At 51.2% G+C, this 25,389-nt stretch overlaps 12 protein-coding genes across 12 annotated transcripts; 7 read left to right on the top strand and 5 right to left on the bottom strand.

Moving 5' to 3' along the window:
* Window positions 1-63: 63 nt before the first annotated feature.
* JCM6883_000696 (Dol-P-Glc:Glc(2)Man(9)GlcNAc(2)-PP-Dol alpha-1,2-glucosyltransferase) lies at window positions 64-1,748 on the bottom strand (the record flags this gene model as incomplete). The annotated part of the gene is made up of 8 exons (XM_076635542.1): window positions 64-206; window positions 288-347; window positions 406-547; window positions 617-757; window positions 819-972; window positions 1,033-1,408; window positions 1,470-1,558; window positions 1,644-1,748. Coding segments are annotated over 8 exons (1,210 nt in total), but the record flags the coding sequence as incomplete, so codon positions are not given.
* Window positions 1,749-2,667: 919 nt separating this feature from the next.
* Window positions 2,668-4,089, top strand: JCM6883_000695 (uncharacterized protein; the record flags this gene model as incomplete). Its single annotated transcript, XM_076635541.1, has 5 exons — window positions 2,668-2,836; window positions 3,469-3,477; window positions 3,541-3,621; window positions 3,689-3,819; window positions 3,880-4,089. The coding sequence occupies 5 exons, from the start codon at window positions 2,668-2,670 to the stop codon at window positions 4,087-4,089; spliced, it is 600 nt and encodes a 199-aa protein (XP_076484485.1).
* A 332-nt stretch (window positions 4,090-4,421) lies between these two features.
* JCM6883_000694 (uncharacterized protein) lies at window positions 4,422-8,170 on the top strand (the record flags this gene model as incomplete). The annotated part of the gene is made up of 16 exons (XM_076635540.1): window positions 4,422-4,644; window positions 4,710-4,826; window positions 4,896-5,295; window positions 5,356-5,424; window positions 5,492-5,645; window positions 5,717-5,959; window positions 6,041-6,160; window positions 6,288-6,400; window positions 6,458-6,543; window positions 6,617-6,828; window positions 6,898-7,080; window positions 7,141-7,371; window positions 7,443-7,651; window positions 7,719-7,855; window positions 7,918-8,012; window positions 8,078-8,170. The coding sequence occupies 16 exons, from the start codon at window positions 4,422-4,424 to the stop codon at window positions 8,168-8,170; spliced, it is 2,685 nt and encodes an 894-aa protein (XP_076484484.1).
* A 332-nt stretch (window positions 8,171-8,502) lies between these two features.
* Window positions 8,503-10,110, top strand: JCM6883_000693 (uncharacterized protein; the record flags this gene model as incomplete). Its single annotated transcript, XM_076635539.1, has 4 exons — window positions 8,503-8,719; window positions 8,782-9,057; window positions 9,129-9,347; window positions 9,425-10,110. The coding sequence occupies 4 exons, from the start codon at window positions 8,503-8,505 to the stop codon at window positions 10,108-10,110; spliced, it is 1,398 nt and encodes a 465-aa protein (XP_076484483.1).
* A 314-nt stretch (window positions 10,111-10,424) lies between these two features.
* On the top strand, window positions 10,425-11,711 carry JCM6883_000692 (uncharacterized protein; the record flags this gene model as incomplete). The annotated part of the gene is made up of 7 exons (XM_076635538.1): window positions 10,425-10,661; window positions 10,726-10,853; window positions 10,917-10,978; window positions 11,040-11,173; window positions 11,244-11,415; window positions 11,494-11,589; window positions 11,653-11,711. The coding sequence occupies 7 exons, from the start codon at window positions 10,425-10,427 to the stop codon at window positions 11,709-11,711; spliced, it is 888 nt and encodes a 295-aa protein (XP_076484482.1).
* Window positions 11,712-12,119: 408 nt separating this feature from the next.
* Window positions 12,120-14,538, top strand: JCM6883_000691 (uncharacterized protein; the record flags this gene model as incomplete). The annotated part of the gene is made up of 3 exons (XM_076635537.1): window positions 12,120-12,209; window positions 12,278-12,366; window positions 12,429-14,538. 3 exons carry the CDS (start codon window positions 12,120-12,122, stop codon window positions 14,536-14,538), a joined length of 2,289 nt encoding a protein of 762 aa, XP_076484481.1.
* Window positions 14,539-15,710: 1,172 nt separating this feature from the next.
* JCM6883_000690 (uncharacterized protein) lies at window positions 15,711-16,215 on the bottom strand (the record flags this gene model as incomplete). Its single annotated transcript, XM_076635536.1, has 3 exons — window positions 15,711-15,821; window positions 15,884-15,949; window positions 16,003-16,215. 3 exons carry the CDS (start codon window positions 16,213-16,215, stop codon window positions 15,711-15,713), a joined length of 390 nt encoding a protein of 129 aa, XP_076484480.1.
* Window positions 16,216-16,418: 203 nt separating this feature from the next.
* JCM6883_000689 (uncharacterized protein) lies at window positions 16,419-17,594 on the bottom strand (the record flags this gene model as incomplete). Its single annotated transcript, XM_076635535.1, has 3 exons — window positions 16,419-16,696; window positions 16,765-16,869; window positions 16,940-17,594. 3 exons carry the CDS (start codon window positions 17,592-17,594, stop codon window positions 16,419-16,421), a joined length of 1,038 nt encoding a protein of 345 aa, XP_076484479.1.
* A 107-nt stretch (window positions 17,595-17,701) lies between these two features.
* JCM6883_000688 (uncharacterized protein) lies at window positions 17,702-18,815 on the top strand (the record flags this gene model as incomplete). Its single annotated transcript, XM_076635534.1, has 4 exons — window positions 17,702-18,266; window positions 18,335-18,463; window positions 18,529-18,732; window positions 18,808-18,815. The coding sequence occupies 4 exons, from the start codon at window positions 17,702-17,704 to the stop codon at window positions 18,813-18,815; spliced, it is 906 nt and encodes a 301-aa protein (XP_076484478.1).
* A 403-nt stretch (window positions 18,816-19,218) lies between these two features.
* SPE2 (adenosylmethionine decarboxylase SPE2) lies at window positions 19,219-20,907 on the bottom strand (the record flags this gene model as incomplete). The annotated part of the gene is made up of 4 exons (XM_076635533.1): window positions 19,219-20,204; window positions 20,278-20,504; window positions 20,565-20,775; window positions 20,841-20,907. 4 exons carry the CDS (start codon window positions 20,905-20,907, stop codon window positions 19,219-19,221), a joined length of 1,491 nt encoding a protein of 496 aa, XP_076484477.1.
* Window positions 20,908-21,432: 525 nt separating this feature from the next.
* On the bottom strand, window positions 21,433-22,876 carry JCM6883_000686 (uncharacterized protein; the record flags this gene model as incomplete). The annotated part of the gene is made up of 7 exons (XM_076635532.1): window positions 21,433-21,675; window positions 21,742-21,875; window positions 21,942-22,019; window positions 22,171-22,234; window positions 22,302-22,567; window positions 22,628-22,636; window positions 22,711-22,876. The coding sequence occupies 7 exons, from the start codon at window positions 22,874-22,876 to the stop codon at window positions 21,433-21,435; spliced, it is 960 nt and encodes a 319-aa protein (XP_076484476.1).
* A 768-nt stretch (window positions 22,877-23,644) lies between these two features.
* Window positions 23,645-25,319, top strand: JCM6883_000685 (Dol-P-Glc:Glc(2)Man(9)GlcNAc(2)-PP-Dol alpha-1,2-glucosyltransferase; the record flags this gene model as incomplete). Its single annotated transcript, XM_076635531.1, has 8 exons — window positions 23,645-23,749; window positions 23,826-23,914; window positions 23,976-24,351; window positions 24,412-24,565; window positions 24,627-24,767; window positions 24,836-24,977; window positions 25,036-25,095; window positions 25,177-25,319. Coding segments are annotated over 8 exons (1,210 nt in total), but the record flags the coding sequence as incomplete, so codon positions are not given.
* Between the last annotated feature and the right edge of the window lie 70 nt (window positions 25,320-25,389).

The raw sequence follows: 25,389 nt of genomic DNA, 5'->3' as shown, positions 1-25,389 counted from the left end.
AAAAGGAGTGAGAGTCAGCTTCACTTCTGTTCTTTGCGATCGAGGAAGGAAAAGTGTGCTCACTCAAAGCTTGATAAACAAGTCGAGAGGCAATGAGGTAGACAGGAGTCAAAAGGTAACGGGCGAGAGGATGGATGTTGAGAACTCTTCTCCAGAGGTAGAACGCGAAGTGACGATTATCGGCGAGCAAGAACGGATGTGCGATACTACACGATGAGGAGAAAGAGGGGTTCAGTCCTAGAACTCGGAACCCCAGAATCCAATGGGGAAAAGTAGCAGAGACTCACGTGAAGTTCCGAACGGTCCAGCACATGACGACAAGAGCGTTCAGCGAGGTAGCGACTCGTCTACAGTGAGCGTGGATCAGGGAAGAGCATGGCTTGGTGAGAGTGAGAGGGAACTAACCTCTTTGAACCGAACAAGCTCGACAAGGTTTTCTTGATCTTCGCCGGATCGAGCAGATGAGGACTGAAGAAGACGGCTGAGAATGCGATGAAATAGTAGATCTGGGGAATGTGAATCGTTGCGACGTGATTCGATTTATCACCTACCGAGTTTGTGAGTTTGGAGAGTGAGACCTCGAGCACTCTGAGCAAGAGAGAGCCGAAAGACTGACCGAGTACGATACCTCCATTGAGCTTGATGAAAGCGAGGAAGCCGAGAAATACGGGCAAGTAGGCCGTCAAGCTGGGGACGATAGTGGAGATGTTGTGCAACGAGAGATAAGCGAGGGAGTAGGGTGTCAAGACGAGATCGACTGAGAGAGAGTCTCTTCGAGTCAGTCCACAACTCAGAATCTTCGAACGGAAGGCACTCACTCAGTCGTGCATCTGGAAGCAACGGATCGTATAGTTGCGATTTCGTCTTCTTCGACGAGTTGCCGGTTCTTAACTCTCGAGCGATTCCGACCCCCGCGATGAAGGCCACCCAGACGATGTTTGTTTGACGAAACAAGAGACTGATAGCTCCAACCTGCGAGATGGAAGCAGTTAGTGATGAACTACAACGGGAGAGCTCGAGTCTCGGACTCACGAAACTCGATAGAAACCACCTCTTGCCGAGACTCAACCTCATCGACAGCAGTACAGTCGCTACGCTTCCGAGATCTGTGTAGTACAACCATCCCCACCATCCCAAAACTGGCATCAGAGCGATCGTTAACCCTTCCCATCGAGCTGAGTTTCGATTCTCTTCCCGTTCTTTTGTCGTCGTCGTCGTGAACTTTTGCTTCTGCGCCGAGGCAATGGATGTACGGAGGGCGAGAAGGAGAGAGGTGTAGAGCAGAGGTAGGAGAGCGAGAATCGAGAGGTTGAAGAATCGCAACGAATCGAGAGAGCAAAGATTGAAGCGAGAGAAGTAGCGAGGCAAGTGTTGCTGGATGTTCGAGAGAATGGCAGGTAGCAAGTATCTGTTACCGAGACCGTCAGCTAGACTCTTCAGTCGAGGGAGCGAGGAGAGGGAGAACTCACAGTCCGGGAGGAGTCGTGATCGCTCCATTCCAGTATCTCCAGTCTCCTGCACAGTATGCTTGAGCTTGTGGAACGTGAAAGATCTCGTCCTACGCAAGACTCCGTCTGTCAGCTCAAGCGAACAGAGAGAGAGGGGACGGAGGTGAGAAGAGCGAGAGGAAAGAAAGCACTGACCATGTACGACTCTGTGACTTCTTGATTGATCCTTCTAGCTATCCCGACTAGTGCTGAGATCCATAGGGCGTACGTCGACCAGTACAGCTTGCTTGAGAGGGCCATGTTCAGTGATGGTTCGTTGGATCTAGAGATGAAGACAGAGGGGGTCGAAGAGGCTATCGAGATCGGCTGAAGAGTCGTCGGGGCATGTAGAGCTAGTTGAAGAGCTGTATGGTAAGATCGCACTAGCTGGTGAGGGAGGAAGGAAGAGAGAAACGATTCGACCAACTCTTTCCTCTCGACGTCTCGCCCTAACATGTCATTCACCGCCCGAATGACTCGGAGAAAGCTATCGAGAGCGCACTAGCCGCCGCTCGATCGATATCCGCTGCCTGTGCCGAACGACACGACCAGTCTTGATTTTCGATACCTGAATGTTCTCACCGCAACATAGCTCATGGCAGAGGTGTGTAGAGACTCGGTACAGAGGCAGGGCGTATCCAGCTGGGGCTAGATCAGGCTAGCATGTCCACTGGTGAGTTGGGATTTTCGTCGCTATCTTTCGAGACGACCGATAGCACTCACCTTCTCTCACTGAGACAGCTGTCCTTCCCTGATCTTCACGTCTTGCGCATCTCGTGGGCCCGGAAATCGGAGCCTCGGAGGGAGATCAGCTCGTTTCGCGGCCGTTGAGGGTTTTTTTTCTGGCACGAGGTTTGGGGGATTCTGCTCAGCTTTGGTCAGTCCTTCGCTTCGGTCAGGGCCTCAGATCAATTGCAGATCAAGTCCTTCAAGCGTAAAGTCCCACTCGTCCTATCGGAAACACATCTTGCGTGTCCAGGGCTTTGGTCTCGGTCTTTGCACAGTCCCGCTGTCTCGCGTGGCCATTCACGAACAACCAAAGCTCGTTCCCAGCGCCCAGCGGAGATTCAGCACTGATTCAACAGGAACGTGTCGGCCTGGAGAGGCTCTGAGCTCTTAATAAGGTGAAGTTGTGCTTTCGCCTTTCTCTTTCCTACCCTTTCCCCCTCGCCAAAGGACAATGACGAAATCTCAACACAACATGGACATTGCCTACACACCCCCACCCGGAAAGTCGCCTCCGGGATACTTTCTGAAAAGCCTGAATGAGAGTTGGCCTCCTGCAAATATCGCCCCTCAGATGTTTCATGACGATACTTGCAGTCTCACCAAGGTCGAAATGGAATATAGTGAGTCCTTCCCATTCAATACGAGCGACCTGAGAAGCACGAACTTGACGAATCGAAATTACTTAGCTCGCGATGGCAAGTTCCGCAATTTGCTCCAGCTGCGCACTGTTTTCCAGCTTACTTCAGTGTACCCGCAGTATACCTTACAGTTCGTACGAAGCACCAGACGAATCAGAAGCGCCAAAGCAAGCCCACTGCCTACATCATCGCCCTCGCAAGCACTATGTCAACCCGATTGATTGTCCAAGCTCTGTGCAGTACGTGCCATAATGTCGCCCATCAGAGGTCATGTTCCGCGGAGACTAATACTTACTGAATCTGCTGTAGATTCGCAAGCAAACTTGCTGGCGGGCCAAAGTTCGTTCGTATCGTTCCATGAGTACAGCAACTTCGAGGAATCAGATACAGGAGAGCTGGTACGAAACGCTCGATCCGATTGAATGGCCTCAGTGAGCTCTCATACTCGATCCAGCTCTCAGACATGCAGCTGAAAACAGGCTCCGGCAGCGAAAGGAGGAATTCGCCGCGGCTTTGCGAGAATCGCCAAATGATGCCTTCAAACTCTGTGAGTGCAGACTTCTCTCTTCGAGTCACCGTCATCTTTCGGAGCTGACTCGTGGTTGTCGCTGCAGTTGAGCGAAGTAAGTCGGCCAAAGCTAACTTTCAAGTCTCCAGTCTGCTGTTGACTTTGTCATTGTCTACAGCTTGCCAGCGCCTCGACACCGGGGCGAGCCCGGAGCTCGGTATCGGGATCGATTGGCACAGTATGGATATGCTCCGCTATTGTAAGCGTTTCATCCCCCTTCATTTTCGTCTAGCCCTTGATCTCATCCTGCACAAACCTCGTTTCAGATAAAGCCTACTCCTTTGGCGAACTCGGCGAGACCCCTCATGCCACCATGCACCAGCAAACTTTATTCCTCGCGGTATTGACTCCGCAGGGACGATTCAACGCTTTTCACCTTCAGGAACTTCATCTCTTCGTAAGTAACCTCCACGTCTCCCCTGGTCCCCGCCTTGGACTGACCTGTTCTTCGACTCAGACTTCAGTGATGCAAGAGGTCAAGGGGTGGAAACAAAGCGATTTCCTTGCCCTCGCTCGCAGCTGGTATCCTTATTCAAGATATTATTCGGGAATCCACGGCGGAGCCCTCGCCGGGTGGAGTCCGGCTGCGCCCAACATTCCCTCGTCGTCAAACAACCGATGTAAGGTCGGAGAGAGTAACGTCTACTCTCCCCGAGCTCGTCAGTAAAACTGCACGAGCCCTGCCATCAAGCCCTGTTTCTTTCCTTTCAACTGAACCATTTTCCCATTCCCCCTGTTTTGTCGCAACGCACATATACATGTCGTTTCCTATATCTTTGTCCTCCTTCGAAGTGTACTACCTGCGATGGACACTGAGGAACGATGAGATTGAGGAGAGAGGCGGCGGAAGAAATTGCACGCGCGCAGAAATACGTTTTCCATCACTGTCGGGACCGTCCATATGAACAAGGTCTGAAGCGTATGGTGCAGAGCGAAAGAGACGAGAGGACGCGATCGCGACTCACCGAAATCTCTCTCTCTCTTGTCGCTTTGCATTGCATGCCGAAGCGCTCTCTCGCGACATCTGAACGAGCACCAGATCAATCAGCTCTCAACAAGTACCTCGGCACGAAAGATACGCGTCCCCATCAGCGAACAATTCAATCGCTCTTCACCCAACTCCATTCAGCTACCGACTCTCGAAAAGCAGCAATGGCACCGAAAGATGAAGAACTAGGTGAAGATGTCAGTATGAAGGAAGAAGAACCAGTGCAATCTACTGGTGAGTTTGATTTCGCTCTCATCTCGAGATGGTCATCATCTCACACACCTCTTTCAACGTTACAGCTTCGAAGGCATCAAAGAGGCCACGCGTTGTAGACTCGGATGACGAACAAGAGGAAGAAGAAAAGAAAGCGAAACCCGTGGTCAAGTCGAATCGACCCAAAGTCATCGATGATGAAGGTGAGAGCTCTCGATCGTCTATAGTAGGCACTACTACAGACCTGACTCCTCTCCTCTCGATCTTACCAGAAGAAGCGACTCCTTCTCCTGCGAAAAAGAAGAAAGAATCGAAACCCTCTCCCCCTCCTTCTTCCTCGAAACCCTCAACTTCTGCGAAACCCTCGACCTCGACCGCGAAACCCAAAGTCCCTGATACTAAACCGGACAAAGAGAAGAAAGACTTGAAACCTCCAGTCTCGTCGTTCTTTGCTCCGCGTCCAACGACTTCGAAAGCAGCTGCCGACAAGAAAGAAACAACTCAGAAAAAAGATGCGAAAGGAAAAGGAAAGGCGCAGGACGATGATGAAGACCACGAGCCCAAAATCGATCGGGAAGAGAAGAACAGAGATGATTCGCCGAGTGGAGCGGAAGGAGACGAGGACGAGGAGGAAGAAGAGGATGAAGAAGATGGAAAAGCTGCGAAAAAGATGTTCGTTTCTCTCTCGACTCGCGATCTAATCCACGCATTGACATTATCGATGCTCTGTAGTGCCGATATCTTCACGATGAAAGCTAACAGTTCCGACAAGTCTCAAACTACTTGGAAAGCTGGTGAACCGTACGTTTGCGAATCTTCCTCGCCTTTCGTCCCCTACAAGCTGACCTCCTTTCCCGCTGTTTCGTAGAGTACCCTATGCCGCTCTCACCGCCACTTTCGACAAGATCGATGCGACCACGAAACGTCTCGAAATCTCTGCGTACCTCACTCGTTTCCTCGTCGACGTGATCGAGAGGACTCCGAAAGATCTCCTTCGTACCGTCTACCTCTGCATCAACCGTGTACGTACATTCTCGCCTTGTGCCTTTTCCTCCCTCGAGCTGACTCGAACTCGACTTACTCTCGAGATCAGCTCGCTCCCGAATACGAATCTCTCGAATTAGGGATCGGTGAATCCCTACTCATGAAAGCGATCGGAGAAGCTTGTGGACGTACCCTCGCGCAAGTCAAGACGGAATACAAAGAGATTGGAGATCTTGGAGAAGTCGCGCAGAAGAGTCGCGAAAGGCAAAGGACCTTGTTCAAACCGAAACCTCTCACGATCAACAAAGTTTTCGAGGAGTTGACCAAGATTGCAAAGACGAGTGGACAACAAGTGAGCTCTCCTCTCTTGCGCTCTTTTCACCTTGATCCGTTTGAGCTTTTCGAACTGAACCGAATTCGCGGTCGTTTGCAGTCTCAAGGAAGGAAAGTAGGAATGATCAAAGGTCTACTGGCGTCGTGTCAAGGATTCGAGACCAGATACTTGATCCGTTCTCTAGAAGGAAAGCTCAGGATCGGTCTCGCTGAAAAAACTGTCAGTTTCGTCTGTTCTTTCTACTCTCCTCTCCTCTCCTGTCCTCTCCATATCCGCTCTTCGCTGCGCCCTTTTCGTGCTCCAGTTCGACTCTACAATACTGACTCGTGCTTGATGACGGTGACAGGTACTCGTCTCGCTCGCGCATGCTGTCGTCACTGCCGAAAGCAAGAAAACTGGAAAGAAACTCTCGTCGGCTCGCCTCGAAGAAGGTGCTGAAACTGTCAAAGGCGTCTTCTCGTAAGTTTTCCCTGCATCTCACTGAGTTGCAGCGCTGACCGTCCTCGACCTCTACAGCGAACTCCCTTCGTACGATCTCGTCGTTCCTGCACTCCTCGAAAAGGGTATCGACGACGTTCGTTCAGCTTGTTACCTCACCCCTGGTCAGTTCTTCCTTGCTCCCTACTCTTCAATGCTACTACTGATCGTCGTCAGTTGCAATTCGCGCGTTCAAAGGTGTTCCCCTCAAACCCATGTTGGCGAAACCTACGAAAGCGATCACCGAAGTTCTCGATCGATTCGAAGGCAAGAACTTCACTTGCGAGTACAAGTACGATGGAGAACGTGCTCAAGTTCACTACCTCGAAAATGGATCAATCAAAGTATTCTCGAGGAATTCCGAAGACATGTCGGTCAAATACCCAGATCTCGTCGTTCAACTTCCTCGTGTAAGTGTTCCCCTTCCTTCGCACCCTCGTAGACGGGAACTCTGACGCTTTCGATTGCTTCACCAACAGTGTATCAAAGAAGGTACGAAATCGTTCGTGATCGATTGCGAAGCCGTCGCTTGGGATTCGGAAGAGAAGCGTCTTCTCGAATTCCAGAAGCTCTCGACGAGGAAGAGGAAGGACGTCAAGGCTGAAGATATCAAAGTCAAAGTACACCTCTTTGCTTTCGATCTTCTCTACCTCAACGGAGAAGTAAGCTCGCTCTCCCTCTCAAGAGGGGAAACCGACACTAACCTTTATACTACTCGATAGTCTCTTCTCGACAAGAACCTCTTGCGTCGTCGCGAACTCCTCCGCGAGCACCTTCAACCCGTCGAAGGTGAATTCGCGTTCGCGACTTCCGACGATGCTTCGACCGTTGAAGACATCCAAATCTTCCTTGACAAATCGATCAAAGATGGTTGCGAAGGATTGATGGTCAAGATGTTGGAAGGAGAAGGATCGTCTTACGAACCTAGTCGCAGGAGTATCCATTGGCTCAAAGTTCGTTCCCTCCTCTCTTCTCGCGACTTAATCGGTCTGTTTGGATGCTGACACTCGATTGCATCGAACAGCTCAAGAAAGATTACCTGCAAGGTGTCGGAGATTCGTTCGATCTCGTCGTTATCGGAGGTGATTACGGTCGAGGAAAACGTACCAACGTCTATGGAGCTTTCCATCTCGCTTGTTACGATCCGGAATCGGCGACCTATCAAGCAATTTGTAAACTCGGTACTGGTTTCTCCGAAGAACAACTCAAACAGCATTGGGACACTCTTCATCCGTTCGTCTGTTCTCACTTCTCCTCCACTTTCGCTCCTCTACTAATGATCTTCTCGCGATTTCGACAGTCTCGAACTCTCTCAAAAGAAAGGTTACTACGATGTTGGAACTGCGAAAGCTCCCGATGTCTATTTCGAACCGAAAGTCGTATGGGAAGTTCTCGCTGCCGATTTGTCGCTCTCTCCAGTTTACTCTGCTGCTCGAGGTGAGTCTCCTCGTTTCTCTCATTCGCTCAAAGTCAGTACTGACTCCAATGGGACGCTGTAGGACTTTGTGGAGAACGTGGAATCTCGCTTCGTTTCCCTCGTTTCTTGCGAGTTCGCGATGACAAGGATGCTGAATCGAGTACCGAACCTGAACAAGTGAGTAGCTTTCTCTTACCGTTCTACTTCACATGGTGTGAGTGCTGACGTGCGCCCATGAACAGATTGCTGAAGCGTACAGAAGACAAGGAGTGATCGTCGCTGGAGGAGGAGGAGGAAAGAAGAAGAAAGGTGGTGACGACGACGCTTTCTGGTAGAGCGCCTCGCACAGTATCGCCACAACATCGCTTGAATGTTTTGCTTGCTATCTCTCGCTCTCTCTCTCGCTTGCTGATGGCCTTCTGCCTTCGTCTGATTCCATTCCCTTGTTTCGTAAACCCAATTTCGTTTCCTCGTTCTCTTCTTTCTCTGTGACCCTCGTCGAATTGCTTCACAAGAGCATCTGAGAGAACGTAGAGCTCCTCGAGTAGACTGATACGGTGAGACTGAATTGAAGCTGCGATGAGACGGGAGCCCGAGGCCGTTTCGCCTTTCCCCTCCTCGACGCACACGCCGATCCTTCAACTTCTTTCTCTCTACGCGTCACCAGATGGAACCAGATGCCGACACGTCTGAATCTTCAAAGGGATACGGTCTCAGAGCTCCCAAACCATCAAGTCCATCGCAAACGACCAGAATCAATTCGACTTCGACTCGCACGTCTCGACCAACACAGTTCCCCGACTACGTGTTGGATGGAGGTAAGGCGATGTTAAGCAGCCAGAAGGCTAACGCGATTCAGAAAGCGCCTCAAAAGAAACCCCCTGGTGAGTTGAAAGGCCTTGTAGTCGTCGTCTCATTTGTTTATCTGACTCTCGCAAAGAGCCAGTGATCGTACAGCCCGCTCCGCCAGAGCTCGTCGGCTCGTCGGATACTGCCTCGAGCTCGAAAGGAAGCAAGGTGATCCCTGGCTGGACTTTGGATGAGGACAAACCGCTCTGGGAGATTGCAAAGGAACGTCGAGCAGCTGGCCAGACCATGGACTACGCCGCTTACGACGACAAAATGAAGGAATACTGGTCGGACAAGCGAGGTGCAGGGTGGAAAAGGAGCGAGCTCTCTGTCAGGACAAGATTGACTCGCTTGAAAAACATCGAAGAAGTCGGTGCAGGCAGGTCGACCCCTCTGGTCGTTCAGTCTAAATGGAGCTAGACTGAGCGATATCACTTCGAATAGATCCTTTGAACTACGTCGCTCGCCCCTGGACCGTGGAAGAAGATGCGATTTTGTTGAGTCGGGACGATTCAAATCAAAGAAAGAAGGCACCCGGACCCAGTATGAACTCGCTATGCAAGCAGTTTGGAGGAAGACCTCGATTTGAAATTGCGACCAGGCGAAAAGGCTTGCTAGCGAGGGAGAAAAAGAGTTTGGCCAAGGACGAAAAGCAAAAACAAGGTTAGTTGCTCGCACTTCTCGCTCTCGTCATCCCCATTACCGACAAGCTCCGTACGATGATGTGGTTGCCTCCCTAGAGGCCATCAAACCGATCGGAATCGATATCGTGCCCCCGTCGACAGCTCTTCCTCCTCCGAGCTCTTCAGCAGCGAAACCAGCCCAACCTCTTGCCTCTGAAACCGTCTCTTCTCATCAAACGCAATTCTCCGACAATACCACCCTCGATTCGTCGTTTGAGAAATCACCGTTTCCACATTCTACCCTTCGATCGACTGTTTCGCCTGTGTCGAATGAAACTCCCGTCTCCGTTACGCCCTCAGTCATGACTGATCTCCTCAGCTCCGCACGCGATTCACCTTCCAATTTCTACCAACCAGTCTCCGCCACTCCTCAGCTCGTCGAACACGATCACCAAATTTCTCTCGTCGATTTTGAAACCGCTCCTTCGAAAAGTCGTTCCCTTGCCTCTGTGCCTGCGAACTCGCTCCCTAAACTCCCAGAAACCCTGTTCCCCTACCCCGTTCCTGCCATTATTACCGAGGCTACAGGTCCTCGAAAACGTGCTCGCCTCGACTCTTCCTCTTCCTCGAGCGAGAACCGTCCATGCCTTTCCTCCTCGGATTCGCATAGCTCTGCACCAATGCAACAAGTCGGCATCTTCGTCGAGAAGGAAGTATTCGAGGAAGGACTTGAGGTGTTGGGAGCGTTGAAATCGAAATGGGAAGAATTGGATCGTGAATGGAACGAAACGACGAAAGAGTAAGAAGGAAAGAAGTGAATCGGACTAGGGAATCGTGAATGAAAAGATTGTGAATAGTTTTAGATAGTCGTACTCGCTGGATCTCGTCTGTGCAATGCCTCTGCAAAGTTGTCGATTTCAACATGTTGAGGGAGGAGTTCCGAGGGTTCTAGCCTTGAAATTGTTCGCGGCTTTGGCCGAGAACGTTCCGAATTTTGTACTGTTTGAGCTGAGCTAGATGAAGAGTCGGTCAAAGTGGACGTAGAGGTGAAAGGGAGCTCAAGAGATGAAGGAGGGGAACTTGACAGTTTGACCTCTCCTAGCTCACAGCTCCAATAATGCTTCTCACCAGACACCTACCGACACATCTCCGATTAGCTGTACCCTCTACACGGCTTCTCAGCGGTGGACCGGTCCCGGTCAAATTAGCTTTCGAATCTCAACTCCCGAATGGGAATCAATCCTCTTCGAAAGCACCTCTGGTAGTCTTACATGGATTGTATGGTAGTAAACAGAACTGGAGGAGTCTGGCGAAAGGAATGGCGACGAAATTAGGGCGGGAAGTCTTCACTCTCGCAAGTTGATTCAATTCTCTTCCTTGCTCAAAAGCTGCCAGCTAACAACATGGTCTACCTGTAGGACTTGCGGAATCATGGTCACTCGCCGCATGTACGGGAGTGCTCGTATGAGGATTTAGCGGCCGATGTTAGAACTTTTATTCAGGAGGAACAGAAGCTCGACGACTGTGTCGTGGTTGGTCACTCGATGTAAGCTCTTTCCCCATCACAGAGTCTCTACTGGTGTGGTAGCTGACTAGCTTACTTCGACAGGGGAGGTAAGGTAGCGATGGCGCTCGCTCTCGGAGGCTGCGAGCCTTTGTCAAAACTAGTCGGTGAGCAGACTCCCGTCTCGCAACTAGGATTCCTGCTGTACTCACCCTGAGTCGGATTCAGTTGTTGATATTGCTCCGGGAGTCGGCAAGATCTCGCCAGAGTTCCAAGCTTACCTCGACGCCATGAAAGAAATTGACGATGCACAAGTTCATTCTCGCAAAGAAGCCGACTCGATCTTGCAAAAGACCGAAACCGTGAGCTAGATTGTCCTCATCCCCGCGAGGCGTCGTTGCTGACCGCGTTGAGCTTGTTCACGTTTCGCAGGATCTCGGAGTTCGTCAATTCCTCTTGACCAACCTCGATCGAGCGTCTCCTTCAGATCCTTACAAGTTTCGACTACCACTGAGCTACCTAAGGAATGCCATCGACGAGATTGGTCACTTTCCGTACGCCCCAGGAGAGCGAATCTTTGATAAGCCTTCATTATTCCTCAAAGGTGCCGTTTCTCTCCTCGTTTCGGTTCCCGGACGCTGATGTCGCTGATTATATCTCACAATTGATTGGAATGCTACAGGGAAGAAGAGCAAATACATCAACAGCAAAAACATCCCGATCATCAACCAGTTTTTCCCGAATTCGAGACTGGAAACTCTCGATGCAGGTCACTGGGGTGAGCTCACCTCCTCTTCCCCACGATGAGCGGCGCTCGTATACTCATCCTGACTCCTTGCAGTTCACGCCGAGCGACCAAAGGAGTTCGTAGACTTGTTAGATGGATTTTTGAAGCAATAGAACTTTTTTCGCGAACTATCGACGTTTGCGATACAGTACGACTTTGCTGAACGTGCTGCAACTAGAGGGAACTGTGTTGCGCTCGTAATAGCTCAAAAATGACTGTTGCCCTAGCGGAGATCGAAAATTCTTCGATTTGATTTTTGCTCCTCCTCTCTCTCCGCAGTTCAACAACTTCTCGATCTTTCATCGACCTCCCAGCTCGACTGCTCAAGACCAAGCCCACTCAGGACCTCAACAGCACTACTGCACGAGTCCGTGGGAATCGACAGATCGCCGCCTCTTGAAATTACTCCACTCGGGTCCGACACAACCCACAAGTCAGCCTACCGAAGGACACACGACCGATACAATAGAATCTAGCACACTACAAAACTCGGCTCAGGCACGATCGTCGGAGAATAGCGGATGAGTGAAGAGCAACCGACGACCGAACGAGGAGCGGGAGGCAAGAAAGCAAGGAGAGGTAGGAGACAGGACGATACTCTGCCACCGAGTGTAAGTTGTATATCCTTCTGGCGTGCGCTGTGATGTTCCGGCTGACCCTTCATCGGATTTGTTTCCAGCGTTCGAGGGATGTTCAACGAGCGTTTCGAGCTAGGAGGGCAGCTCATTTGAGTCACCTGGAAGCTACCGTAGCTTGGTTGACCGCAGAGTAAGTCATGCTGGTGTTTGTTGGGATGAGCCGAGCTGAACTGAATCTTCGTTTTCCGATAGAAACTCGGCCTTGCGAGAGAAATGTGATTTGCCGCAAGACGGTCCTCCCTTGACCGGTCCGCCACCAGTGGAAGAGGTCATCGACGGGCCGGCCGAACCAGTCGCTATCAAAAAGCCAGGGAGAGCGAAAGCGACGGCGAAGAAACCAAAATCGGGTGGAGGAGCAATCGCAGAGGATCAGAGTGAGGCAGAGAGTAGCAGAATGGACGAAGATGTGTCACCACAACCTCAGGACGATGCTAGAGGAGCCGCCGAAGTACTCGTAGCGGGAACACCAGGGGGAGGAGGAGAACAGCAAAATTCGACTCACGGCTTCTCGCTTCCACCGATGAATCTTCCTTCCTCTTCCACGTCTCCTTCAATCGCTCACAATCAACCTCCGCCTCCCGCTCCCTACAATCTCCCTCAGCAATCTTCTCCTCACGCTCAAGCCGCACCAGCTTTTCAACCTCATCCTTCTCACATTCCGTACCTCGTCAATCACCCCCATGCGAGTGTCAGCTACCCTCCACAATCTCTTACGGCCTACGCGCCTTCGCAGTATCCGAATCCCTACGCTCCCTATCCCGGGAATCCGAATATGCAAAATTACGGATCTTACTGGCCGCCAAACCCTCAGCAGCACCAATTCTCGCATCAAGCTCACACGGGAAACCCGAACGTACACAACGGAGGAGTCTTCCCGATGTCCCTACCTCCATCAGATCAGAACGGTCAACAGCCTTACCCTTCCGAAAGCTATCCTCCCTCTCAACGAAATTCAATCTCATCGACCGTCACCCCTTCCCCTCAAGTCTCGACACCTCCTTCTTCCCATCTTCGAAGTGTGACGAACCCATCACCCGGTCGTCCACAACAGCAGCCTCCTCACGTTTACCCGACTCTCGTACCTCCCCTCTCTTCAAATTTCCCTCTCAAGTCTGCGAATCCTTCTTTCCCTCTCAAACCCGACAATCAACCTCAGCAACAACCGATGTCATTCGATTCGATCTTCCCAACTCCTTCGCCCGAAGACGAACAATTCTTCCTCGATACTTTTTGCGGAATGGCAAACGACAATGCGTTCTTACAATCGCTTTACCCTCCTCCAGAGGCTTACGAAATCGCTTCGACGACGACAAACAACGAAGTACAATCGAATCGCGAAGCCGGAAACGTGAACAAAGTCGAAAAGGAGGAGGAGGACACCGAACGAAAGAACGTCGAAATCGATGCTCAAAGTTACAAGACTTTCTGCGTTGGGTTGATGAAAGGGGTCAAAGGAATTGAGGGATTGATCGCACAGAAGAGGAAAAGGGATAGGGAATCGGGAGAGAGTACGGGAGGTCACGATAAGAAGAGGAGAAAGTCGAACGATGGAACTCGACAGGAGAAGGAGGATGAAACAGTCGCGTTCTTAGCGGAAGCTGCTGCGATGGCGTCGTCGGGTGTCAAAGAGGGCGAGGAAGAGTGCTGTGCTGGGATCATCGATTGTGGACCTTCGTCAACAAAGGAGCAGACGGAGGAATCGAAGAAGGAGGGAGAATGTTGTAGCGGGTTGATCGACTGCGGACCGGTCGCGACGAACGAGAACCAGAAGGAGACGAAAAAGAGGAAGAAGGAGGAGGACGGAGAAGACTGTTGCTCAGGCCTCATCTCGTGCGCTTCGGGTCAAACTCGCCATCGACCAAAACTCGATCGAACCGAATCTCTCCCTCTTCCCGCTTCGACGATCTACCTTCCACGTTCCGCATCGACTACCGTCGCCTCGGCTTCTTGCTGCGGACCGCAAACTTCCTGCACTCTTCCATCCTCTTCCGAAAATTTGACATCTCCCGACTCGGACGCCTACATTCTCGTTTCCCTCGCCTTTACCGAATTATCGCCTTACATGTCGTCTCCTCGATCGACACCTTCATCTCAGAAAGGATTCTCGCCGACTCGAGTCGCCGAATTACTCTATAACGATAACCCCGTCATCTTTTCGTTGAATTCGACCGCGAATCTGGTCATTGTCCCTCCGACGCCAGAGGGAGAAGCGCGAGGCAGGAAGGGGGAACTGTATGTCAAGAAGGACGTTGTCGAGTCGGTCAAGCAGTGGTGTGAAGGAGAATTGCGTAGACGGGAGTAAAACCTCGCTTCGGCATTGAGAAACGTCTTGGCCCCTCTCGAGTTTTCCTGTTCCCTATATCACCTATATGATACTTCGATCTACTCAACTAATAGCTGTGCTTTTGCTATCTCTCTTTTTCGTCTTTGTTGTTTTCTTTTTTCGGAGAAATTAGCAATCAATCTTCTCGCTCTTCGCAGCTTCGAGAGCCAGTCCTTTGGGCACTGCCCGAGTGGCTCACAAACTCGAGGACTTCAGGCCAGAAAGGAAAATAGAAAGAATTGCAGCAAAGAAGAAATCGAAACGAATCGAAACGAATCGAAACAAATCGTCACAGAACAATGATCGATAGAGGCAAAGAAAAGAATGGGAAGGATAGCAAGCGGAGATCACACAAGGGACAACAAATCAGTCCAAAAGGTCTGGATAGCGCACAGCTTGACGCTGAGTGAGCGCGATCGGTTTCGACAGAGAGTAATGATTCGGAGGATATTGGTGAGGAGGTTGAGGATTGGAGGTGGTAGAGAAGTTTTGAGCGGAGGGACCAGGTGCAGGATATACTAGCGGAGAACCCGAAAATTCGTCAAAACTGGGAAAGTAGTCGGTGTCGCTCGCTAGAACCGATGGGCGTAGGAAGTTGTTATCTTCGAAGGTACTCCCGTGAGAGGTAGAGGGAGGGACCCGTGTATGCAAGTTCGGGTCGAAGGCAGCTGGAATCGAATGGGTCCAAGCGAGTGGATCGTTTGGAAGGGGAGCGTCACTCTGGACAATGGAGGGACGAGGACGAATGAATGCAGTGGCATGACTAGATGAGTGAGCGTCGATTGTCATCGGGACAGTCTGATCGGGTAAAGGCGGGATCGGGGGACAACCAAGGTCGGAAAAAGAAGAATTCTGCTGGACGAGCTGAGCAGAGAGATAGTAGGTCTCATCGGGATTCGCCTGTCGCCAATAGGCTGCTTGGTGTTAGTTTGGGATCGTCCACGCGATGGAATGGCGGTATGACTGAAAGCCTCACCTGCGTCCTAATCGCTCGTCCCAATTTCTCGTCAAAGGTCCATCCTTCTGCTGGTGGCCCTGTGATACCGTTAGGCAACGGACACTGGTTGTTTATATGTCTCGTAATCGGATTCCTGCCATTCAAAGTGCAAAGGTTCAGAGTGGGCCAAGGCGAAAACCAGTAAAAGCTGAGCTTACGGGGAAACCCATGAGCTTGTACGGGTGGAAGTGCTGCAATAGGGACATGGCACTTTGTCATCTTCTTGTTTGAGTCCGTGAAAGAGCTCGTGATGTGATTTGGCACGCTGTGCGAGAAAGAATCAGCATCGTCAGAACAACATGAGAGTCAGAGAACCACAACACGCACGACGCTCGTCGTTACGACAGTCCTACAGAGGAGACAGGCGTATTTTCCTTGCTCGCGACCACGGGGCTGCGTCCGTCCAGTCAGCTCAGGAATCCATTGGCAAATCGAAAGCTGCTCACCTTCGTCGACTTCGGAACGCTGTTGGTCGCAGCGGTGCCGTGTCGTTCGAAAGTCCCAGAGGCTGCAGAGGAGGACGCCGGGTCACCGAGTAAGGCCTCTGGAGGGTGCGTGTTGGGTGGGTTCAAAGCGTGGGCGATAACGGCGTCGCGATGGGGATGCCTTCTAGATGAGCTTCCTCCATGAGGACGTTTCGTCACTCGACCGCGATCCATCTGCGTGAAGAAAGAGGTAAGCAGAACCAAAGGTGAAAACCCAGGGAACCCTCACAAAGATCGCGTTTGGAGCCCTCAGGGACCGAGCGTTGCACGTTTGAAGGCTCGACCTCAAATTGAGCAACATGCTACCCACTTTCCCCCTTCTCACGACAATCGCGTCGACTTTCTTCCACCGAATACTAAGTGAACTATGGCCATGCCTACCGTGTGTCGGATTGCACTTCAATGTCGACCAAGATCTTCTTCATCAGTCGATTCCAATCGTTCGTCCCGGCTTCTCCACCTCGATCGTTGCGAAGCAAGTCTCTCACTTCTGCGTAGATTCGTGATGTCGACTTTGATTGAAGTGGAGATAGGGAGGGAGGATGAAAGACGAGTCGCGAGGAAGAAGTTTCAGTATCGAGTTGAGTGTCGAGAGTCGAGGGAAAAGGATTCGAAGGGAGTAGATAATCGACGCATTCTAAAATCTTGCGAGTTCCTGCGAATATGAGAGAATCGTCAGTCCTCGCGAGCAGACAGACGATAGTTGATCGGAGTCTTTCTTACCTTGTTCTTCGGTACTGCAAAACGGCAAATAGTAAATGACCCACTTCATGAGAAGTTGCTGCCACCAGGGCGAATCCCTCGATAGACCGGTCGTCGGTACAAAGCCTGTGATCGGGCGGAAGCGGAATGTGTGAGACGAGGAAGGGGAAGATCACTTGAACAGAAACTCTCGTACCTGGTGAAACTCCGACAATATCTACCTCCCTGTGATCTTTTTCCAGCTTCCATTGAAGGTTGTAGAACGATAGGGACTGGAGTAACTTTGAGCTTGCGTAACGATTCCTAGCGGTTGAGAGTTGCTCGTTTGAATCTTGCAGAATCGAAAGCGCTTTGTCGACAGAAGTCATTTGCGCGGGTAGGGAGTTCTGGAGAGAAGAGGAGGTGAACACGATCCGACCGCGGCGAGTCGAATCCGACGAAGGAGAGGAAGAAAGGAGAGGAAGAAGTTTCCGAACGAGACGAAATTGCGCCAGGTGATTGACGACGAACTCTTCCGCCCAGACTTCTGCTTCCTCCTGATCTTGCACTGTCGTCGACCTGAACGAAGTGTTCCACGTCGCTGCGTTCAAGAGTACACAATCGATCTTCGCACCGTTATTCCCGAGTTGAATGCGAATCTGTTCGGCGAAATGGTCGACAGAGGCGAGGGAAGAGAGGTCGAGCGGTAGCCATTCGACATAGTCTTTCGGAAGGCTAGAGAGAGCTGGAGGAGGTGTAGTTGAGCGATAACCGGCAAAGATTCTCGATCCGGCGGGAAGTCGTTCAACCAAACGTGAAAGCACGCGGGCGCCTAGTCCTGAGGTACAACCGGTCAATACAAGTACTGTCATTGCGTTTGGTGAAGTCGAGGGTCGAAACCGCTGTGTAAGGAAGAGAAAGAGATGACGACGGTTTCTCCTCTCTTCCGCTCACTCACATTACGCAAACGAGTGGTACCATGGACGAACCGATTCAGATGAGCAGCTCATTGCCAGGTGACGCGCATTCAAGCCCCTCGCCCTCTCCGTCACCTCCTCCTCAACCTTCGACTTCAGCTCCATCTGCACCCCAAGCCTCGACTTCGACGGTCCCTTACTCCGAGCCCAAGACTTATGATCTTCTCTCGGTACATCCTTCTGATCCTTCGAAACAACGCTCGTTTTCCTGTCGTTATTTCCTCGCTCCCTCATCCGACTACCCACCTTCTTCCCGCTTCCTCGACCTCCCCGAGTCGTACTTCACTCCCACCGCAGTAGAACTACAGCAAGCCTTCGCCGGTCAGGTCAAGAAACGAAAAGAATTGGTCGACAAACCTCTGTTAACGCAAAAGTTGAGGGAACGAGAAGAAGCGCAAAAGAATCGACAGAAAGCGAGTAAATGGCCTCAAACTAGAGTCAGGGTTCGATTTGGAGATAGGAGTCAACTCGAGGGGATCTTCCCTTCGACCGACAAGTTGATCCATTTGTACGAGTTTGTCAAATTGGCCTTGAGGGAAGATTTACGCGAAACTCCTTTCTTACTCTGTGAGTCTCCCCCTCACGCTGTCAGTCACCGAAGTTCACGATCTCACCGGTAGCCACTGTGCTCTCAGATCAATCACCTCCACGAACAGAATACACGAAGGCGGATCCAGCCTATCGAGGGAAAACTCTGATCGACTTGCAATTCACTCCCTCGACCGTACTCTACATCAAATTCCTTGAACGTGAAGAACTCAACGGTATGTCGCAGTCTCTCTGTTCTCTTCTAAAAGCCTTGCCTGACAACCGTTTCTCACCGGCGTAGATCCAGCATCTCAGCCTCCCCTTCGCTCAGAGCTTCTCGAAATCGCCGCTCAATTACCTCCTCCACCATCTTTCGATCCGACATCCGACAAGTCTCAAGAATCTCAAGCGGGTAAAGCAAAGACGAAAAACACGTTGGGAATGGGAGGAGATAAAGGGAAAGTTGTACCTTCGTGGTTGAAGCTCGGGGGAAACAAGTTTTCGAGTGAGTCGCCGCGAGGGTTCTTCAGTATTGAGGCTGAGTGTCACTGATCACTCGTCACAATTATGGAAAGTGTAGAGAAGTAGAGTGAGCACGATTCGAACGGTTTTGTTACAAGGTGATTTCGACTCGAGTCGCTCGATCAGACGTTTGTTCCGGATGCGATAGGGCCCGTGGGGACTCGTGACCGTATGGGATGACCGCGTAGTGTCATGCTTTGTTGCACTTGCAAATTTGTCGTTTCCTTTCTCGTTCATTTGTGCGAGCAAGCAAGCGTCTTTCCTCGGAACCAGGCTTGAATGTACGCGAGGGAGAGAGCACTATGGTATCAAAGACTGATGTTACAATACAGAGGAGCAGCAAGAACCAAGAACCCGAAAAAAAGCACAAGAAAAGAGAAACCTATTTCTACGCTCTTCCTAGCAAGGCGTCTAATCGTAGCTACGACATCTAACACCATCCATCTACCTTCCGTCTATCCCCACCTAACTAGCAAACAGTGATTTGGTGTAACTTTTCCGCAACCTGTTCATCCTCAACCCTCTTTTGGAAAACTGCATAAACGAGACTGTACCCTTCGAACTCGTACAAGATCCTGTCGACCCTCTCGTATTTCCCAACATCTCCCGATCCTGCTTCTCCTCCACTCAAGTTACTCAACTGCCTCATTCCTTCGTGAGCTCGACTCTTTTGGGTTCCTCCTCCTCCCGAAGTCGCGAAATGAGCATCGTTCTCTTCATCCGAAACGAACAAAGTGATCGACATCTTTGCCGGTTCGAAAATCTCCAGCACTTTCTCGATCAATCCGTTCAATCCGTATGGGTTATCATTCTTTTCTCCACTCGGAGCTCCTAGGTTGTCGAAATCGAAGTTGCATTCGAACGAGGCGTACGAGTAGGCTTCTTCGGGAGTAACGTGAACGGTCGCGTATCGATCTCCTCGAACAGCGTTTTGGGAGAATCCACAAGGGGCGAAGAGGAAGGAATCGAGGGTAGCTCCAGGGAGAATCGCAGTCAAACCGAGGTCGTCAGAGAGTTTCGATCCGAGTTGGTGTGCGTCGCCGGCTTCGGACGGGAGGAGAGGAGAAGTGTAGGCGACAGGGGCGGCAGGAGTCGAAGAAGGGTGGTAGAATTTCTGACAGGCCGCGGGGGAGAGTTGAGTCATGAGAATTTCGAGAGTTTGATCGGGGCGTGAAGGGGCGGGAGAACGAGACGGAGAACGGGAGACGGGACGAGGGGCAGCATCGAGGGATGGAAGGGAAACAGTACTCTTCCGAGGGGAGACTGGAGGAAGAGCAGAAGGAGTCGTAGAGAGAGAAGTCGAGAGAGAAGAGAGAGCGGTTTTGGGGTTCGAAGGAGGGAGGGAGGCGGAAGATTCGAGAGCGTGAGGGAGCAGGACGTCGTCTCGTGGAGGAGTGATGTAGAGCAGCCAATGGTCTCCATTCATGCGTCCAACAGTGTAAGCCGAGCTGTTTTCTGTATGCGCTCAACATGACTCCGTCAGCGATCAAGGGGAAGAAGCATGAGAGAAGAAACGATTCGGACGCACCGAACAGTTTGTCTAGGAAGCTCATCTCCTGTGTCCAATCCTTGTGAGGCCCTCTTTGGCGATCGGGGAACATGAAAGTCTTCCTCGAGTAGAAGCACCTCCAAACTCCCTTGAAGCCACAAGTTTCAGAGGCGATGCGAAGGAGAGTTGGTAGACCAAGGAGAAGAGTCGTCGTTCCGCAGGTTTTCAGAATGAGCTTGTGAGGCCAGATGAACATTGATGATTCACTGTGACGATTCGAGGTCAGTCGACTGCATCAGGAGCGAGTATTTGAAGAGAAAACGAACCTGAGTAGATAGGCATCCGTTTCTTCTCCCTCGATCACGCTGAGTACTTTGCACTGAACCTCGTCGAGCATCTCTTCCCACACACTTCTCTCGACTTGTCTCAATCCAGTCCAGCGCTCTTTGCCCTTCCTTCCGCCTTTGAGAGGCAGACCTCGGTCGACCACATCTTGCTCGGAAGGAGCGAACCAAAGTTCGAGTAGCTTCTCGGGACCTGAGAGGAAGAGTTCATTCAGCTCTCTTTCGCTCGTCCGCGGGCTAACAAGAGTAAAGACTCACCTTCAAAAGGTCCAGGAGAAGCATCATCGAAGACGGTAACGGGTGCGTCTTCTACGAGGGAGGGCATCTCTGAGGCAGCTCGACTGGGGTAGTTGGAGGTGCTTAAGTGTATCGAGTTAACTAAATGAGCTGCAGAGGGCCGTGTTAGCTCTGAGGAAATCTGATCAAGAAGAAGCGAATTCAGGCGGACCTGTTCCGGACCTTGATGGACTGCGCTGGAGTTGTTGTAGCTTCCTTGTTGATCCTGAAAGCTCAGTAAAGGCTCAGGAGTGGTCGCGAGCTGTCGTGGGAGATGAGCTGGGGAAGTCTCGCGATCATCGGAAAAAACTCGAGTCGTTCGTACGTTGAACGCAAATCACGGAGGTATCTCACAAGGGCGCCAGGATGCACATTAGATCGAATATAGGAGCTCTGATAATGTGGCCGGGTAAAATAAAATCTGCGAACTTCAAAACAGCCTCTCTCGAGCTCGTTTCGCAGGAAGATCCACTGAGCGACGATACAGCTTGAAGGGCACAAGAGAGTGTCAACCGGACGACGTTCCATGAGAATGGGGATCTAAGCTACGCTACGATGAGGAAGGACACGAAGCTCAAACAGATTGTCGTCTGCGAGGAACGAAAGGGTTTCCTGCATTTCTCGCGCTTCCTTCGTACGCAGTCGTAAGGTGCGAGGACGAAGGTGAGGTGGTTGTAGGCTTCGTCCAGCCAGCAAGCGCACCTTCGTGAACGGTCGAGTAATGTTTCGAAAGAGCGTATTTCCCCTGCGAGTTGACAGTCTCGATGTACTTGAGGAAATCATCCCGGTTTGTGCCACGGAGCTGTAGGTATCCGGTCTGAGAAGGCTCAAGTCAGTCAGTCGGGATGCAGAGAAGGTATGATCGTAAAAGCTTTTCGCTCACGATACAATGGAGATCTTGCAATTGACCTGCGATGAATCTCCCTCGCGGAGTTAGTGCAGCGAGGAAGAGTTTCTGATGCTCGCCGTTGGTCGGGATGTCGCAAGCTTGAACGCCTCCCGAGGTATGGAGACGATCTGCGAGACGATTCTACCTGATCAGCTCAGAACTCCGACGAAGGATTGAGTCACCGATTAACTCACAGTAGTGGAGCATTTCCATTGATTCCCAATCGATTCCTAATTCCGTAGATCGTAGTACAAGATCTACACGTTTACAAACTATTGGCGATGATTGTGTTTTGTCTCAGCTCGAGCACAACAAGGGAAAAATGGAAGTTGAATTTCTCGCTCGCTTGGACTGTGAAATAGTGATAGATGGACCGTCAGTATCGCCAAAGAAGCAACTTAATGCGATAGAGGGAGAACGAACTCATGTCCAAAACTCGGTTTTTCGATTGTGTGAGTTTTAATTTGTCCGCGACCCTTTCTTTTTGCTATAATCAAAAGGCTCAGTTAGCATTTGGCTGACAGTGCTAAACAGTGTAAGCGACGACGACTGACCGAGACCAGCCACTCGAGTCGAGCTTTCCTCACGAGCTCTCCTCCTTCGCTGCGATCAAATGCGTTGTAGTCTGCTAGCGAAATCCAGACTTGAGTGTTGCTGTTGGATGCCATCGTGCGGTTGACGTGAGCGTGATAAGCGCGGCGCATCTGTTCTTCCAACTGTACGCCAATCGAACTGGTTGAGCGAGTATTGTTGAACGCGATGGTGAATGCCCGGTCTTGACCAAGTTGGATACCTGACAGTGCACGTAGCTGGCGATACACTGTGAATCGAGGGAGGGGTCAGCGTGCTGGTGAAGAGAACCTTCGAGAATGCAATTGACCGGCTCCAGCTAATAAGACGAGCTATAGTCAGTTCATCTCGAGGTGAGAACGTCCAGGTGGGATCTATAGCGATCGGACTCACTGTAACTCTTTTCTACATGGTCGATTGACTTCCACCAAGCGGCTTGAACGACGTCTTTTGGGGGAAAATTTTCTTTAAGACTGTTGAGGAATCGCTCTGGCGGCTTGTCGTCCTCCTTGGGTTCGTAAGGGATATCCATATTCGTTTGGAGCGGGTCAGAAGACATCTCGCAGGAGCGTCTGGAGAGAAAGCGGACACGAGCGAGGACAAGAGATCTTTGTTCGTTTTTATTTTGCGAGGCCTGAGCGGTGGCGCGGGGAACGAGTGTCCCGCGGAAACTCCGATTGTGCTAAGAGTGGGTCGTTTCCAGCGTGAGCGGCTTCGAGTGTCGAGAAAGCGTTCAGCGTTGACGGCTGAAACCTCCCTTTTCTCGCAGAACACGAAGACTTGAGCTAAGCAGACCCTCTTTGCTTCCCTAACAGCTGCAGCCCAGACCAACCTGACGCAAAAAGCGATTGACAGCATCGAGTGGGTCGGGAGTGAAGCTGGTGAAGGAGCACCGGAGACTTTAGGAGGGAGAACAGAAAGTGAACGTACTGCATTGTCCAAAGGTGATTTCCGGAGCTGCCGTCCTCTGTATTGTAAGGTCAGAGCTGTTCCCTTGCTGAAAAGTGTTATACCGAGGTGGACGAGAGATCAACAGGTGGAAGGCTATTCGCGAGACTTTGAAGGCGAGGATCGTTGTTCGCGCAGGCTGCACAGGTCGTTGGTCGTTTCAGGCTATCGTACGGTCGGTAGGTGGTTCAGAGCGAGACGTCGAGAGGAAAGAGTTGGTCGAATCGTTTCTCTCCCTTCTGCCCTCCCCCAAAGGACTCGGTCTTACCATACAGCTCTTCGGCTAGCTCTATATGCCCTGTAAACTCGACGGACGATCTCGGTAGTCGCCTCAAGCCCCTCTGTCTTCAGCTTCGGATCCAACGAATCATCACTGAACATGTCCCTCTCGAGCAAGCTGTACTGGTCAGTGTACGCTCTATGGATCTCAACACTAGTGGGAGTAGCTAGAAGGATCAACCGGGAAGTCACAGAGCCGTACATGGTCAGTTCTTTCCTCTCCTCTCTCTCCGTCCCCTCTCTCTCTGTTCGCGTGAGCTGACAGACGGAGGCCGGGGTAGGATGAGATCTTTCACGTTCCACAAGCTCAAGCGTATTGTAGCGGCGACTGGAGATATTGGAATGGAGCAATCACGACTCCTCCCGGACTGTGAGTTCTCCCTCTCCTCTCTCCCTCGATTGAAGAGTCTAGCTGACGGTCTCGGTAACAGGTACTTGCTACCTGCTGTTCTCTCGAACATTCAGAGACACTTGCCTCGCTACTTCTCACGCTTCAATTTTTGTTCTCTCGATTCGTTGCGATTCTTCAACCTCTCGATTCTCGCTTTCCTCCCTCTACTCTACACCTCTCTCCTTCTCGCCATTCGTCAACCCGTCGTCTCGGAGAAGAAGCAAAGGTCCCGGACGACAATCGGAGAAGAACGGAAGGAGAATGGGAACTCAGCTCGATGGGAGGGGTTAACGATCGCTTTAATGCCGGTTCTGGGATGGTGGGGATGGCTATACTACACAGATCTCGGAAGTTTAGCGACTGTGCTGTTGTCGATGAGACTGAGTCTCGACAAGAGATGGTTCTGGTCAAGTATAGTGAGTTGGAAACTCGATCTGCCTCGTCGCGATTTATCACTGACTTCTTCCATCTCGCAGGTTGGAGCTATCAGTCTCTTGTTTCGTCAAACAAACATCGTCTGGGTGGCCTTCATCGCGGGAGTCGGAATCGCTCGAGAGTTAAGAACCGGCAACTCGTCGAAGAAGACGAAATCGCAACTATACGATCCGTTGCTTCCAGATGCACGACCAAGTGAGCGCATTCCGTCCGAAGATTCTTTATTGTGGACTGACTCGAAGAGATTCGCTCTCAGTCGATCTCGTCTTGACACCCTACTCCCTCGCTTATCTCTCGTTGCACAACTTGTCTGCTCTCGTTCCTATCTTGACGGCCTACTTGTCCGTGTTTCTCGGCTTCCTCGCTTTCATCAAGCTGAATAGAGGTATCGTACTCGGTCAGTCTTTCAGCTCTCTCTTGCTCAGAGTGCTTGAGGTCTCACTCTCCAAACTCACAACTCGGTAGGTGATAAATCGAATCACGTCGCAACTATTCATATTCCTCAAATCTACTATTTCGTCGCATTCTCAAGCGTCTTCCTCAGTCCGCATCTGCTCGACTCGGCGAAGATCAAGAAAACCTGGTCGAGCTTGTTCGGTTCAAAAACGTTAGTTCCCTCTCCGTTTCCTCGAGCCATGCTCCTTTCTGATCCATGCTTCCTGTAGACGAGTTGCTACCTCCCTCAACGCTCTCGTCGTCATGTGCTGGACCATTCGTAATTTTACGTGAGTGTCTTCTCTCCAATCTCGAGACTCTCGGGCGTTCAACTCACTCTGTAGCCGTTCCTCTCGTCCCTAATCCTGTAGTATCGCGCATCCCTTCTTACTAGCCGACAACCGTCACTTCGCATTCTACCTCTGGAGACGAGTTCTCAACGTTCATCCTCTCGCTCGTTACCTTCTGACTCCTCTTTACCTCGTCGCGTCTCGACTCATCTGCCAGGCTCTAAGTATGCACAAGCTCTCTGACTCAGCCGAGAAGGAAAGCTCAGCTGATTCTCATTTCTTTCTCGTCCATTA

This window comes from Sporobolomyces salmoneus (genome assembly GCF_050403485.1).
Source record: "Sporobolomyces salmoneus JCM6883 DNA, S_salmoneus_JCM6883_v1_ctg111, whole genome shotgun sequence".
Classification (NCBI taxonomy): domain Eukaryota; kingdom Fungi; phylum Basidiomycota; class Microbotryomycetes; order Sporidiobolales; family Sporidiobolaceae; genus Sporobolomyces; species Sporobolomyces salmoneus.
This window is presented reverse-complemented; position numbering and strand designations above follow the sequence as displayed.